At 36.9% G+C, this 14,347-nt stretch overlaps 1 protein-coding gene and 1 long non-coding RNA gene across 2 annotated transcripts; one reads left to right on the forward strand and one right to left on the reverse strand.

The window, feature by feature from the left end:
* Nucleotides 1-5,934: 5,934 nt before the first annotated feature.
* LOC311086573 lies at nucleotides 5,935-8,445 on the reverse strand. Its single transcript, XR_014607093.1, has 3 exons — nucleotides 8,047-8,445; nucleotides 7,697-7,926; nucleotides 5,935-6,409 (listed from the first exon to the last, which is right to left on the reverse strand). It is a non-coding gene; the product is annotated as an uncharacterized lncRNA (long non-coding RNA).
* Nucleotides 8,446-12,400: 3,955 nt separating this feature from the next.
* Nucleotides 12,401-13,426, forward strand: LOC311080956 (putative inhibitor of apoptosis; the record flags this gene model as incomplete). Its single annotated transcript, XM_084111261.1, has 1 exon — nucleotides 12,401-13,426. The coding sequence occupies one exon, from the start codon at nucleotides 12,401-12,403 to the stop codon at nucleotides 13,424-13,426; it is 1,026 nt and encodes a 341-aa protein (XP_083967387.1).
* Between the last annotated feature and the right edge of the window lie 921 nt (nucleotides 13,427-14,347).

Genomic DNA, 14,347 nt, shown 5'->3' on the forward strand with positions numbered 1-14,347 from the left:
CACTGTTTTGTAAATATTTGTAAGTAAATATTTTTTAAAGTTGGATCCTTGCAAAATGCACATATGGGATTTCCATGTCAGTATGGGTCTTTAACAGTCTTTGACATTTCTACTACAGAAAACACGTCTAATACAACTTTTATTCTGGCTGCCTTTAGATGTCTAACAATTACGTCTGTAGCACGTCTTTACTTGACGTCTACACAATGTCCAGAAAAGACGTAAAAAAACCTTTCATTCTGGCTCCTGTGAGGACGTCTTCTGGATGTCTAAGAATGACGTCTTTAGCACGTCTTTAATTGACGTCTATACAATGTCCAGAAAAGACGTAAAAAAAACTTTCATTCTGGCTCCTGTGAGGACGTCTTCTGGATGTCTAAGAATGACGTCTTTAGCACGTCTTTAATTGACGTCTATACAATGTCCAGAAAAGACGTAAAAAAAACTTTCATTCTGGCTCCTGTGAGGACGTCTTCTGGATGTCTAAGAATGACGTCTTTAGCACGTCTTTAATTGACGTCTATACAATGTCCAGAAAAGACGTAAAAAAAACTTTCATTCTGGCTCCTGTGAGGCAGTCTTCTGGATGTCTAAGAATGACGTCTTTAGCACGTCTTTAATTGACGTCTATACAATGTCCAGAAAAGACGTCAAAAAAACTTTCATTCTGGCTCCTGTGAGGACGTCTTCTGGATGTCTAAGAATGACGTCTTTAGCACGTCTTTAATTGACGTCTATACAATGTCCAGAAAAGACGTAAAAAAAACTTTCATTCTGGCTCCTGTGAGGACGTCTTCTGGATGTCTAAGAATGACGTCTTTAGCACGTCTTTAGTTGACGTCTATACAATGTCCAGAAAAGACGTCAAAAAAACTTTCATTCTGGCTCCTGTGAGGACATCTTCTGGATGTCTAAGAATGACGTCTTTTAGACGTCTTCTAGACGACTTTTTGCTCGCTGGGTTTGTTTTCAAAACCCACATTTTTTCTAAAAAACAAAATTATATTATTAATCTTTTAATTATTTTGGCGAAGTTTTATATTCATACGACAAAAATAACTCAAAAGAAACCCTCGTATATTACCTTTTATAACACCGATCTCACAATATTGTTACGGTTGTGGTGTTTTTGTTGTTGTTCCTGCTGTCTCCTTCTCCTTTAGGATTGGTCCTGGACTTAATGAGAAGCCGTTGGTGGTTGGACTAGAGAAAGAAGCCCGGACTATAAAATCCCCTGGAATTCCTCTGGAGGGAGCTCTCTGTTTTTTTTTTGCTTGCACTTTGTTGTACTGTGTGTTTGACCTGTGAAAGTGTAAAACAATGTCTGCTGTGCTCTTTCTGTGTAGAGTTAACAGAGTGCTGTTAACCCCCTATTTTTTCGTGATATGTTGTTTTAGAAACCTCAATGCTTTTGACTACATCTGTTACATACAAGCTACATGACTTTGAGAAGCCGTAGGGGGTGAGTGCCTCATTTTCTTTGTAGGCCAAAAGGCCTTCACTTTTCTCCTGTTTACTGGATAGTTAAGGAGATAGGGTACCTTTTTGTATATTTTGTTTCTTTTATTTGTGATCAATAGGGAAGTTAGCTTTATTGTGGGAAAGTTAGTTTCTGTTTGTTTGTTATTTTGGCATTAGCTCACCCCTGAAGATTTTGCTTCATATATTGCTTTGTTTGATTTATTTGATTTATTTAAGACACTTTGTAAACTCTGAGATACTATATTCTGAAAACAATCAAGAGAGCAAGGAAAGTCAAATAAAAAGACTAACTGAGAAGCATTGTGTTGTCGTTTATGTTACTTCCCTGACCTAGACCAGGGTTCGTAACATAAATTGGGGGCTTGTCCATTGCATATCAATGAGGGTAGCTGATATTAGTTATACAAGCATTTTTTGCCTGGTAATTTTTCTTTGGTGCTTGACGAATTTGAGGAGCATAAGCATGGAATTTGATTTAACGTCGTTTACATTGTCTCCTACTACGGAGGAATTTAATAAGTGTCGTAAAGCTGATTTGTTACAAATTGCAGATTTCTTTAATATTGGTGTTCATAGGGAGGGGCCAAAACGATTGGTTAAAGAAGAGTTGCATAGCAAACTGGTGGAGGCTAGAATTTTGCCAGATGAATCTGTGGAAGGAGTAACTGGGAAGGGTGCTGAGGCAGCAGTAGATGGAGATACCTTTCCTTTTTCTAGCATAGATCCTAGTCATTCTCGATTTGATCCTATGCTAGCTATTAAACTGAAGGAGTTGGACCTGCAGTTAAAGAAACAGGATTATGACGCGCAGCTTCTTCATTTTCGGACTCTTGAGTTAGAGGCTGATAATAAATTTAAATTACGCAGTTTGGAAATGCAAGCTAGATCGTCACCTAATGTGCCTGTGCCTGTGCCCAGGTCTAGACCATCATCTCCTCGTTTGCCAGGGAATGTTCCAATTTCACCTGCACAGAATCAAAGTTCACCCGCTACCTCTTCTGTTGGTGCGTCTGCGACCAGCTTTGATGTGAGTAAATACGTTACACTTGTTCCTCCTTTTAGAGAGACTGAGGTAGACTCCTATTTCGTCGCTTTTGAACGCATAGCAGCTACATTACATTGGCCAAAAGAGTTGTGGTCCCTGCTATTGCAGTGTAAATTAGTGGGTAAGGCTCAGGAAGTGTGTACAGCTTTACCTATTGAGCAAAGTTTGAATTACGATACAGTTAAAGCTGCTGTTTTGAGAGCATACGAATTAGTACCTGAAGCTTATCGCCAGAAATTCAGGAACCATCAGAAAATTACCAGTCAAACATTCGGCGAGTTTGCTCGTGAGAAAACGGTGTTGTTTGATAAATGGTGTGCAGCAAGCAGAGTTACAACATTTAAGCAATTACGTGAACTCTTGTTGTTAGAGGATTTTAAGAGTTGTGTTTCAGAGAACATTGTTGTATATCTGAACGAACAGAAGGTCTTGTCTGTGACTAATGCCGCTGTTTTGGCAGATGAATTTGTGCTCACGCAAGTAGTTATAACCCTATGGCACCTGTCAAAATGATTGATGACTTCCGGTCCCGCCCACAGATAAGACATCTGGTCACCGCCCTTCCGGTTGACCGTTGAGCTGTCCCGCCCTTTCTGGCGTGTATAGATATGGATATGGATTGTCATATTGACCGTTCGATCATGTGTTTTGACAGTTTTATCTACCGGTGTCTTTCCGGCATATGTTGTTGTTATGGTTTGCCCTATTGTCCTAGTTAGTCGTAGATCATGTGGTTTTGACAGAAAGTTTGAAGACTGTGTCACACAACCATTATCTCTTGTGCACACGAGTTGGGTGTATTTTCTGTGTTTGTGTACTGGTCATTTTAGCAGTCCGTTTGACTTATGATCTGTATTCGCTGAATCGGACATAAACACTGATATCTCTGCTACACAGACGTCCACCCTCACATTCCTGAGGTAACAGCAAAAGTGAGAAAAAAGAGAGTTGTCCCTAATCATGTTTTATATTTCACACAAATGATATACAATAATATCTTAGCAAAAATCTACTGAAACCATTTAATTCAGTTTTAGATAAACAAAAGAATAAAATGAATAAGGATTTTACTAAATACTAAAACCTATCACAAAAAAAAAGAGTTGAAAAACATACTGTTCTTTAAAAAAAAAAGAGTTGAAAACATACTGTTCTTTAAAAAGTATAAATGAAAAGATTATAAAATAATTTAACCAAGGTTGAAAAACATACCGTTCGTTTAAAGTATAAATGAAAAGATTATAAAATAATATAATATAAATGTCAGTGTTTCTCTCTCTCTCTCTCTCTCTCTCTCTCTCTCTCGCAGCTCCATCTGTCTGCGTCTCACTCATTCAGTGATTACGGTGCACGCGCGCGTGTCTGTGTCTAAGCGCGCGTCCTCCTTCTCCTCAGTAGGCTATTCCATATTAGGTAACAGGCAATTTTAGTTTTAGATGAATAAATAAAATTCTTAATCACACGTTTATAGAGAGTTACAACTCCCGAACTTATGTGTTCAAGAAGGTGTTGTAAGCGCCTTTGTAAACAATCATTATCTCTTGAACACACTAACTTTTCTGTGTTTGTGATAGACATCTGTTTTTTTCACTTTGTGTGCTGGTCATTTTTGCAGTCCGTTTGACAGGTTGAAATAAATTATTGCCGTTTCATAGGGTGTGGGCATCCTGTGGTTCTCTCTTACAGCACCACGTGACGGTCTCTGACTCCTAGGGTTTATTCAGTGATCAGAATGAGACATTGTGTTAGGGCAAATTTTAAATGATATCTTTATAAAATGTTTTTTTTTTATTTATATATATATTTTTTTTTTTTTATTAAATTCAATACATTATTAAAAGTCTTAATAAAAAAGTCTCTCAAACAGACTCCCCCGTCCCGTGACTCTCTCTCTCTCTCTCTCTCTCTCTCTCTCTCTCTCTTTCTCTCTCTCTCTCTCTCTCTCTCTCTCTCTCTCTCTCTCTCTCTCTCTCTCTCTCTCTCTCTCTCTCTCTCATTTAAATGCATAACCTTAAAAGTTTAAATTAGATCTTTTAAAATTAAAAGACTGTTTAAATTAAATCTTTAAAGTTTGAATACATTTGTATCTTCTATTTATCTTTTAGAAGACTTATGCATGATATAAATGATTTTGCTTAAATTTAACCCATTGTATTAATTTTACTTTTAATAAAAAACTTTAGATGGTTGAAAAACTGTACTTATTCGTCTTAAATCTCATTTAATCTCTCTTTTTGTCCATGCGGGGTTTCAATTTTTATGGTGGGGGCTTTCCATAGCTATAATGCATTTTGTACCGTGCACCTAAACACAGAAAACTTGTACATTTTCAAAATGAAATAAATGAATAAATAATCTAATATCATTTTGTGCACACACACACACGGTTCTCAAAAAAATGAACTCATCTCTATTTTAAATTAAATTATTATTAATAACATATGTTACTAAAATGTAAACAAAGTTTTAGCTAAATAAATATATAAATAAAAACACCTTACAGCCCCAGATCCTTCAGAGATAAACCACAGTGTGAACTGAAGCTTCAGGAAACAGGGTATCAGACCAGATGAGTCTCGGGGGACAATGTCACAGTAAATCTAGTCTGCTAACGCCTTTTCAGAGTACATCCAGAGTTTATGCTAAATTCATTTAAAAGCATAACCTTAAAAGTTCAAATCAAATCTTTAAAGTTTTATTAAAATCATATCTTCTATTTATCTTCTAAGAAGACTTATGTATTATTTTTACTAAACAGCGTCTGTTCAAAAACTTTAGAATGTTGAAAAACTGTACTTAGTCGTCTTAGATCTTATTTATACAAAAATATTTCAAACAGTATTTTTGTCCATACAACATGTTGTCAAAGTTTGTCACAATGTTTTGTTGGTTTTAAGAAATCCGAGGACTCCACATTGATCTTATTTAAGTTTGTATCTTTTGACTAAGTTTGTATCTTTTAGAAAATCACCACACATTTTTCAGAGACACTGATGGTCCATGACGCGGCATAAGTAAAGTTGGTCTTGAGCGAATATTTATTTTTTTACTCGTCTTAATTCAAAGTATAAGTATAAGATCGTATAAGATAATTATTACTTGTATCTCCCGAACTATCCTTAATCAGTGTGGAATCACACAGGGTGAAACCCTTTACTGAGAATATACTATCTACTCAAAATATATGTAGAAGTTTAAATCCGCTGTTTAAAATCTGTCTGGTGGCCGCATGAACAGACTTTGGGCAGAGCTATAGCAGGAAGCATACCCTTTGACCTCCTTGTTTTTTTAGGCTTTTTTTTTTTTTTTGTTAAAGACCCTACAAGTTAGCAAAACAATTTCTCCCATCTAGCGGTAAAATTCTATTTTGCATTTAAACAAATAGTGCTCTCTAGCGCCTTGCTTTTTCAAATGCGGTAGTACATCATCGAGTTTAACTATACATGTTCTACCGTTATGCTGCCTATATAATGATTTACACAGCCAAGCAGTACAAAAAAGCTTGTCATTTAGACCGTAACTTTGACTTACCTGTTGAGAAGAAAGCAGGCACCCTTTCATTAGCTCTTTCCACCTGGGAAAAGCTATCCCGATAAATTACATTTTTGCTTTTTGGCGACGAGGATTCCTTCTTCTGTGGCTCGGCATAACTATGATCCAGCATTATATTGTACCGTGCAGCCTTTTCAAATTTGTCTGGGACAGTATCAACGTCTCTCATATGGTCTGGCAGTTAAGATTCCTGGTTTTCACCCAGGTCGCCCGAGTTCGACTCCCGGTATGGGGAGTCAATTTTTTTTTCATATTGCCAACACAATTCAAGTTATTCAAGTTCATCAATAATCATTTTTAGTTATTCATAGTCTTGGAGGCCTACACGAACTGCAGAAACAAGCACAAGATATGTAAAAACTCATAAATGCTGTTTCAGTACTGAATCGTTTTCACAAATACAATTATATTGAATTCAGAAAATTTCACTATGGAATATTTACTTTATCTATCATAGTTCAATTTAGTACATCATCATTTAAACTTTTCATCTATTGATGAAATAGATTATTTATGACACATAGTCATATTTTTAATTTAAACTTTTTGTCATAATTAATACTTAATTCAGAATTACAATTTTTGTCAATTACGCCTTTTTAACGTAACACTATTTTGATGGTCCTTTTGAACGTGCTGTTGACTATAGTAGTGTTGATGATGAAATGTGTTGAGTTAGGCTAGCGCTTTTTGTCCCTCTCTGTTATTATAGTGTTTCAAGATGGCGGACTTACCAGCCCCATGTAAATAAAGATAAGAAATGTTTCGCTTACAAGGATAAGTCAGATCATTGGCAGAGGCCATTTTACACCCATGAGGACATATTTTATGAATACAGACAATGATTTTAGCTAATAAAATACCATTTTTTTCAACAAGCAAATCTACACATGAGAGGCCTTTAGAAGTCATAACTTCAGGGGTCAACAGCTTAGGCCCGTTGGTTTAGGTATTTGTAAAAATCAAATACTGTATTACACTTTTCAAAGTTACAATAAAAAGACCTGTTGTGTTCTGACACAAGGCCATTAACTTGTTTTTATAAATGTATTTTGCTTATTTCTACAAATATCAACCTGAAAATGAAAAAAGCAGAAAAATCAGAAAAAACAGTGTTTTAAAATACAACTAAACCATGATAATGTTTAGTTTAGATGTTGATGACTAAGCTTCTGGCATATAGTGCAACCACGCAACAAGAAATCTAATATTGGTGTAATCTTTGCTAGGTCTCACTCACGACACACAACTTTGTAAATAAAATAAAATAAAATATAATGAAAGTCATTGTACTGTAATTTAACCATATTTTATTGATTAATATTATGACTTCATGTTGATTTAAAGTTTTTAATTGTTATTAACTAATACCTTTATCTTTTAACATCCGGCACAAAATGAAAGAGATGTATTATTAAAAAAAAAAAAAAAAATGGAATGTTCACAATCACTGTGTCAAAAACAGTATGCGTGTAAATAGTTGTGCAAAGTTCCACACCCTATGGACTAACTTTAAAAACAAAACAAAAATACACATACATAAATATATATATACTTATAACATACACAAATCATTTCTTAACTAAGCAACTGTTTCTTAAATTATCAGACACTCACCGCACTGATGTTAACATCACCATATATTGTGTTTTCTACCATGATTGTAGTAACTATTGTCCCACCATTCTTGTGGGCAATTGTTAAGTTAAGCTGATTAGGGTTCTGAATTAATGGCTGTCCCAATGATGTAGAAATATTATGCTGTCGTCGTTGTGGAAGGTTGTTAGACTGTTGATTTGTCATGTTTCCAGAATGTGTTTGAATGCTCAGCGTTTGAACGTCACCATCTGTTAAAAAAATTAGCAATTAAATACACAACCAAAACCATGTAAACATTATAGTAAAGCTTATTGAAGATTGAGAAACATATTGACTACTAACAAAGTAAATTATACAACTTTTCCTACGTTTGATATTCTTTTTTCTGATTTTTTTCACTATGGACTTGATCCTTTTTAATGCTGTTTTCTCTCCATATTTATACTGTAGTTCCTCTACTGTGTCTTCCAACTTCCCTGTTGTTCTTCTCCAGCTGTGCTAACCAAAGACAAACAGTTAGAAGAATAAAATGTATGTACAATAGCAAAAATAAAGTTGGTCATTAGTTGTTAGGGTTAGATACACCTGTAGACCCATTCATACACCCGTTCGCCTGTTTTCATTTAGCATACACCAGAGTTCAAACATTCACTTTTTCAAAGGCCGAATGATTACGCGGTCAAAATTTCTCTTTTTAACATAAGAGTTAAAAAATGTACATGAGTCACGACGCATTGCATTATGCACCTGACCTGCCGGCTGATGAAGTATTTATTACATCAAGAAAACATGAATACAACACACTGTACTTGGATGAATACATTTATTAGATTTATTTAATAATATTACCACTTCCATATTAACTTTATTAAAAAATAAGACAATAAATGATTTTATTTTTTAAATTTGACTGCATTCTTTACTTTTTGATTTATGAATTATAACAGACTGATGGGAAAAACATTATTTTGCTGTTACTTTATTAAAATTTGTTTTATTATTCAACTATTTCTTTCTTTTTGTTAGTTTTTATTAGTTGTAATTTTATATAAACGTTTAACTTTTAAAATAAAGGTTTACAACAACATCACCATCTTCTGTTATATTTGGGCCTCCATGCTCATCTACTGTACAGTATATGATATTGGTGAAGGGGGGGCCCGCATGAATATATTTTTTAGGGGGCCCCCGAATTCTCTAGCTACGACCCTGTTCACATCGCATCGTAAGCGCATAATATCACCTGCTCAAGTACGTCTTGACGAGTTTCTTCTGTATTAAACAGCGAATCTTCTCAGTCAGATCGTCGCAAGATCTCAGGAATCCTCTCACACTGCTCGTGTTCACGCGCTCCATCGCTAACGATTCAAACTTTCATAAAGCGCGCCAAAACAGCAGCGCGGAGATGTGACGTCACGTGTCGAGCGGGCGCTCGCAAAAAGCACATCTTTGCATTTCTTCTGAAACAACACTTATCGTATTGCCGGGTGTGATTGTAATGTTTTGTATGGCGTTTTCTTTACACTCTCCCCGGATATCTGTTTCCTACAGTTAGCTGTAATGTTAGTGAACTCTAGGTCTTCTCTTTGTTCATATACGACAGTATTCACATGAATTAGCTTGATTTGATAAAATTATGTTTTAAACCATCATCTTCACTTGAGACATTTACATTATATTATATACTGTCCTATATACCGTCCTAGTTTTTAAATAGCGCTAAAATGTATATTTTAACCCTTTATGCGGATATGCCGCACAAGGTTCTCTGTTCTCTGATTCTATGTTTTTAAAAATAAAGACAAGGATGCCTCTTTCTATAAGCGACCCTCAAAATCTGCGCATACAACAAAACACGTGTAGGTGTACGATGATTTATCAGAAAATTACTTTTGTTTGAAGAAAAACTTAAATCAGCTGGTGTTTGATAACTATTGAAGTTATATTGAAGTTATGAATTCGGTAATGATGCGATATTTATCACGTTTTAATTTTAACTAACTTACTTTTCAAATAGCCTAACATCTTGTTGGTCAAATTAACTTAAAGCCTGCGCAAAATTATTCTTAAAGCACATTAACTTAAAGCATGCGCATCCTAGCTACTTTCTAAATGTGTGTTACAGAACTTATGGTGAACAATTCACCCATGTTTAATCAGATTTTGTTACTGGATTGAGTGAAAATAATAAACTTCTCTCTGGTGACATGTAGGACTTGTTGGTTATGCAGGAACTAGTTCTTTACGGCTTTCCTGATGACAACCTGAGCTGAGGTTGTCATCTGGGGGCGGGCTGAGCTGTCCTGATAAATATTTCAGGACATCGCACGCTCTAGCTCTGCTCTAGCTCTACTAGCCGCGGACTGCTGCGCTACTGCGACATCTCATTGATCAAAAGTTGAAAGTCCTGTTTGCCTGAACCTGACGCAAACTTCCAAACCAAAAACACAAGGCTTGGATAATTGTGCCGCAAGGACTCAGGACATTCCAGGAAAATTTGAAAAAATTTGAAAAGTTGAAAAAATGGCTACGCAAAACCTGATGGAGAGCAACTCCCCGTCCAGTTCTGGCGATGTGGGGTACAAGTATCATCCGGCGTGTGAGTGTGCCACGGGCAAAGACTGTCGTTTAAGAGAGGCGTTGGAGAGTATGTTTAAAGATCATTTTAGAGGCCAAATGGTTGGCTTGATGCACAGGATTATCAACGCTGCGTGTTAGGGCTGAACGATATTCTGTTTTAACATCGACATCGCGATGTGCGAATGAGCGATAGTCACATCGCCGGAACATGCGATGTGAAGGGTAACGTTAGTAGTACCCATAAGAGAACGGTAGCACACAGTAAACACGAGTTTGTTGTATGGCTTTTTGCTGGGGTGACATACGCGTTCTGCGTGCCTTCACAGTGATTGGTTCGCTGTGCCGCAGCTCACCGCGCTCACAGCCAACATTCAAAAATGCGCGACGAAGAGGATCCGCCGCAAAAAAAAAGTCAAAATCAGCTATTTGGGACTAGCCTATTTCGTCTACAAAAAGGAGGATGTTGACCAAAAAGAGGTAGGCTACTTTGCTGGAGTGTTATAAAGTTGTGGATGGTTGTCTTTTTTAAACATTCGTTTATTTTTCGTGTTTGCATTTATGAGGAAAAAACAATGTTACGTGATATTACGGACCGTTATGAAAGCGGCACTAAAAGACTGCTTTAAAACTTTCACAGAGACCTCAAACAGAAAGCACAAAGCCTTTCTTTAAAACGAATTTCGTTTTGTATTAATTGTATCTTAATTTTAATCAGTATTTCATTATCCAATTTCCTGGATTTAATAATGATTAATAATAATTAAATATAGCAGCCAGCGCCTGAACCCGAGATTACGCTATGATCCATGAACCGAAACTCAGCGTAAAAGGTAGCCTACTCGCCTCACACACCTAAAAAAAAAAAAAAGAAAGAAAGAGATATATCTATTATCTACAGAAATCTCTGTAATAAAAAAAATATAGCTATATTTAATCTGTATGAAAAGTGCATTTCTCCCGATCACTGCTGCGAAGATCGCGAGTCAGTATATTGTCAACTTCATCTTTACAGAAAACACTTGTTTATTAATAAACAATTAAAATGTCTCATTGTAATATTTTACATATTATTAATCATTACTTTTGCTGGTTCTAGGTGCCGTTTACATGAACACGTCACTGAATCAGCACAGAAAACATAATTTTTCAGGTCCTAGAACCCGAAGAACGTTAGGTCCTGCGTAGAACGTTCACCGAATTCTGAGAGAAATATGTTTCTGGAATAAAATATTAAGTGGCCTTTTTGTTACTTGTAATGAAGCTTGCTTATTAGTGAAATTAGTAATAACATGGAATGGTAATTATTGACTTTAGCCTGGATTGATGGCTCGCAATATCGCGATATATATCGTTGGGAAAAAAATATCGCAATGTAATTTTTTTTCCAATATCGTGCAGCCCTACTGCGTGTGGTATGAAAAACGATTGTGCGCTGGATACCAAACGTGTGACAAATCTCAAAAATGAAATGGATGTCGTAAGAGGCTTGATAAAGTCATGGACTGATGTAACACCCATGTTTTTTAACGGCAAAGAGCCGAACGGCGTGATCCTCAGAAAAGTTCTGGATGTGTTGGGTGCATGTAGTGACGAATTTGAAATTGACGAAATTCTCGCTATATGGACATTTGTAACGGATCTCTGTGTGTCACTGGTGTCAAAAAATGCAAAAACAGACGTTGGTGAAATAGTTGAAATTCTGGTCAACTATACCCTAGAGCAAAACATGATAGCCTGCAGAGATTTTCTATTCTGGTTAGACCATCTGTAAATGTTGTTTTACTTTATGTCTATCATTTTCTTCACTACTTCAATGTATGAAAGTATAATGTTGAAATAAAAAAAATTTGTGAATGATGTGAATACCTGAAATTTTTGTGCTGATTTTTCAAATGATACAACTAAATTGCCCCGGTGTGTACAGAACAGAAAAAGGACATTTTGTGGTGTTGAACAAAATTTGATTTTGTTCTTAGCATTGGGTCCTGGATCATAGAGGGTATTTAATAAGATTATGTGTTCGGACGACTAGACACTAGTCATGGGATGTCCGGCGGAGAGAAGGGCTTGAGTGGTCACATTTTTATGTCTTCATCCAGAGCCTTCATCAAAAGTGCCTTTTCCCTGCTTTGCAACGTAGCCATGCTACAGCTTTCCGCCCCCGCGACACCCGTTTCAGGCCAAATGGAGGAGCGGGTGGGTTACTTAAACACGGCATTCAGTAACCTGGCCCTCTCCAGTCCTATGTCTCACCAGCGACCTCCGGCTTGTCACAATCCTGGCATGCATCGGGAACAGGAACGCCTTGACACCTTTCAGAATTGGACTATTGCACCAATAAGTCCAGCCGAGCTTGCCAAAGCTGGTTTCTACTACCTTGGCCATGGCGACAGAGTGGCTTGCTTCAGTTGTGGAGGCCAGCTTAGCAACTGGGAACCGGGAGATCGTGCAGTATCAGAACACCAGAGGCATTACCCCAACTGCCGCTTCGTTCGAGGTGACCGTGCAGATAATGTACCTTTATCTAGCCTTTCCAATGTATCGGCAATGCAACAGTGTGAAGAAAGGTCGCTCACATTTGTCAACTGGCCCTCAAGAATAACTGTTCGACCAGACCAATTGGCTAAGGCTGGTTTTTACTATGTTGGTCGTAATGATGACGTGAAGTGCTTTTGTTGTGATGGTGGACTCGGATGTTGGGAGTCTGGTGATGATCCATGGGTAGAACATGCCAAGTGGTTTCCAAGATGTGAATACCTCTTGCAAGAAAAGGGCCAAGAGTTTGTTCATCAGATTCAAGCAAGATTTCCAAGACTATTTGAACAGCTATTGACTAATGGAGACAGCGACTCAAGAGAATTTGTGAGAGAACAAGAGAACAATCCTGTGGTGAAGTCCTCTTTAGAGATTGAATTTGAGTGTGGCCTGGCGGCCCAGACAAATGAAGCAGCATCCCCGAGTCAAGATCTTTCAGACTTGTCTATGGAGGAACAGTTAAGAAGACTTCAAGAGGAGCGCACATGCAAAGTTTGCATGGATAAGGAAGTGAACATTGTCTTCATCCCCTGTGGTCACCTAGTTGTGTGCAAAGAATGTGCATCTTCTCTGCGCAAGTGCCCCATATGTAGAGGATTGGTCAAAGGCGCTGTCCGTACTTTCCTATCATAAAACGAAGATATTCATCATCCAAGTAACAACAGGTTTTACATTTAACTTGATGAATAAAAACAAAGGAGAAGTGTATTATTTTCACTCAATCCAGTAACAAAATCTGTTTAAACATGGGTGAATTGTTCACCATAAGTTCTGTAACACACATTTAGAAAGTAGCTAGGATGCGCAGGCTTTAAGTTAATTTGACCAACAAGATGTTAGGCTATTTGAAAAGTAAGTTAGTTAAAATTAAAACGTGATAAATATCGCATCATTACCGAATTCATAACTTCAATATAACTTCAATAGTTATCAAACACCAGCTGATTTAAGTTTTTCTTCAAACAAAAGTAATTTTCTGATAAATCATCGTACACCTACACGTGTTTTGTTGTATGCGCAGATTTTGAGGGTCGCTTATAGAAAGAGGCATCCTTGTCTTTATTTTTAAAAACATAGAATCAGAGAACAGAGAACCTTGTGCGGCATATCCGCATAAAGGGTTAAAATATACATTTTAGCGCTATTTAAAAACTAGGACGGTATATAGGACAGTATATAATATAATGTAAATGTCTCAAGTGAAGATGATGGTTTAAAACATAATTTTATCAAATCAAGCTAATTCATGTGAATACTGTCGTATATGAACAAAGAGAAGACCTAGAGTTCACTAACATTACAGCTAACTGTAGGAAACAGATATCCGGGGAGAGTGTAAAGAAAACGCCATACAAAACATTACAATCACACCCGGCAATACGATAAGTGTTGTTTCAGAAGAAATGCAAAGATGTGCTTTTTGCGAGCGCCCGCTCGACACGTGACGTCACATCTCCGCGCTGCTGTTTTGGCGCGCTTTATGAAAGTTTGAATCGTTAGCGATGGAGCGCGTGAACACGAGCAGTGTGAGAGGATTCCTGAGATCTTGCGACG

This window comes from Abramis brama (genome assembly GCF_963993115.1).
Source record: "Abramis brama genome assembly, chromosome: 1".
In the NCBI taxonomy this organism is placed as follows: Eukaryota; Metazoa; Chordata; class Actinopteri; order Cypriniformes; family Leuciscidae; genus Abramis; species Abramis brama.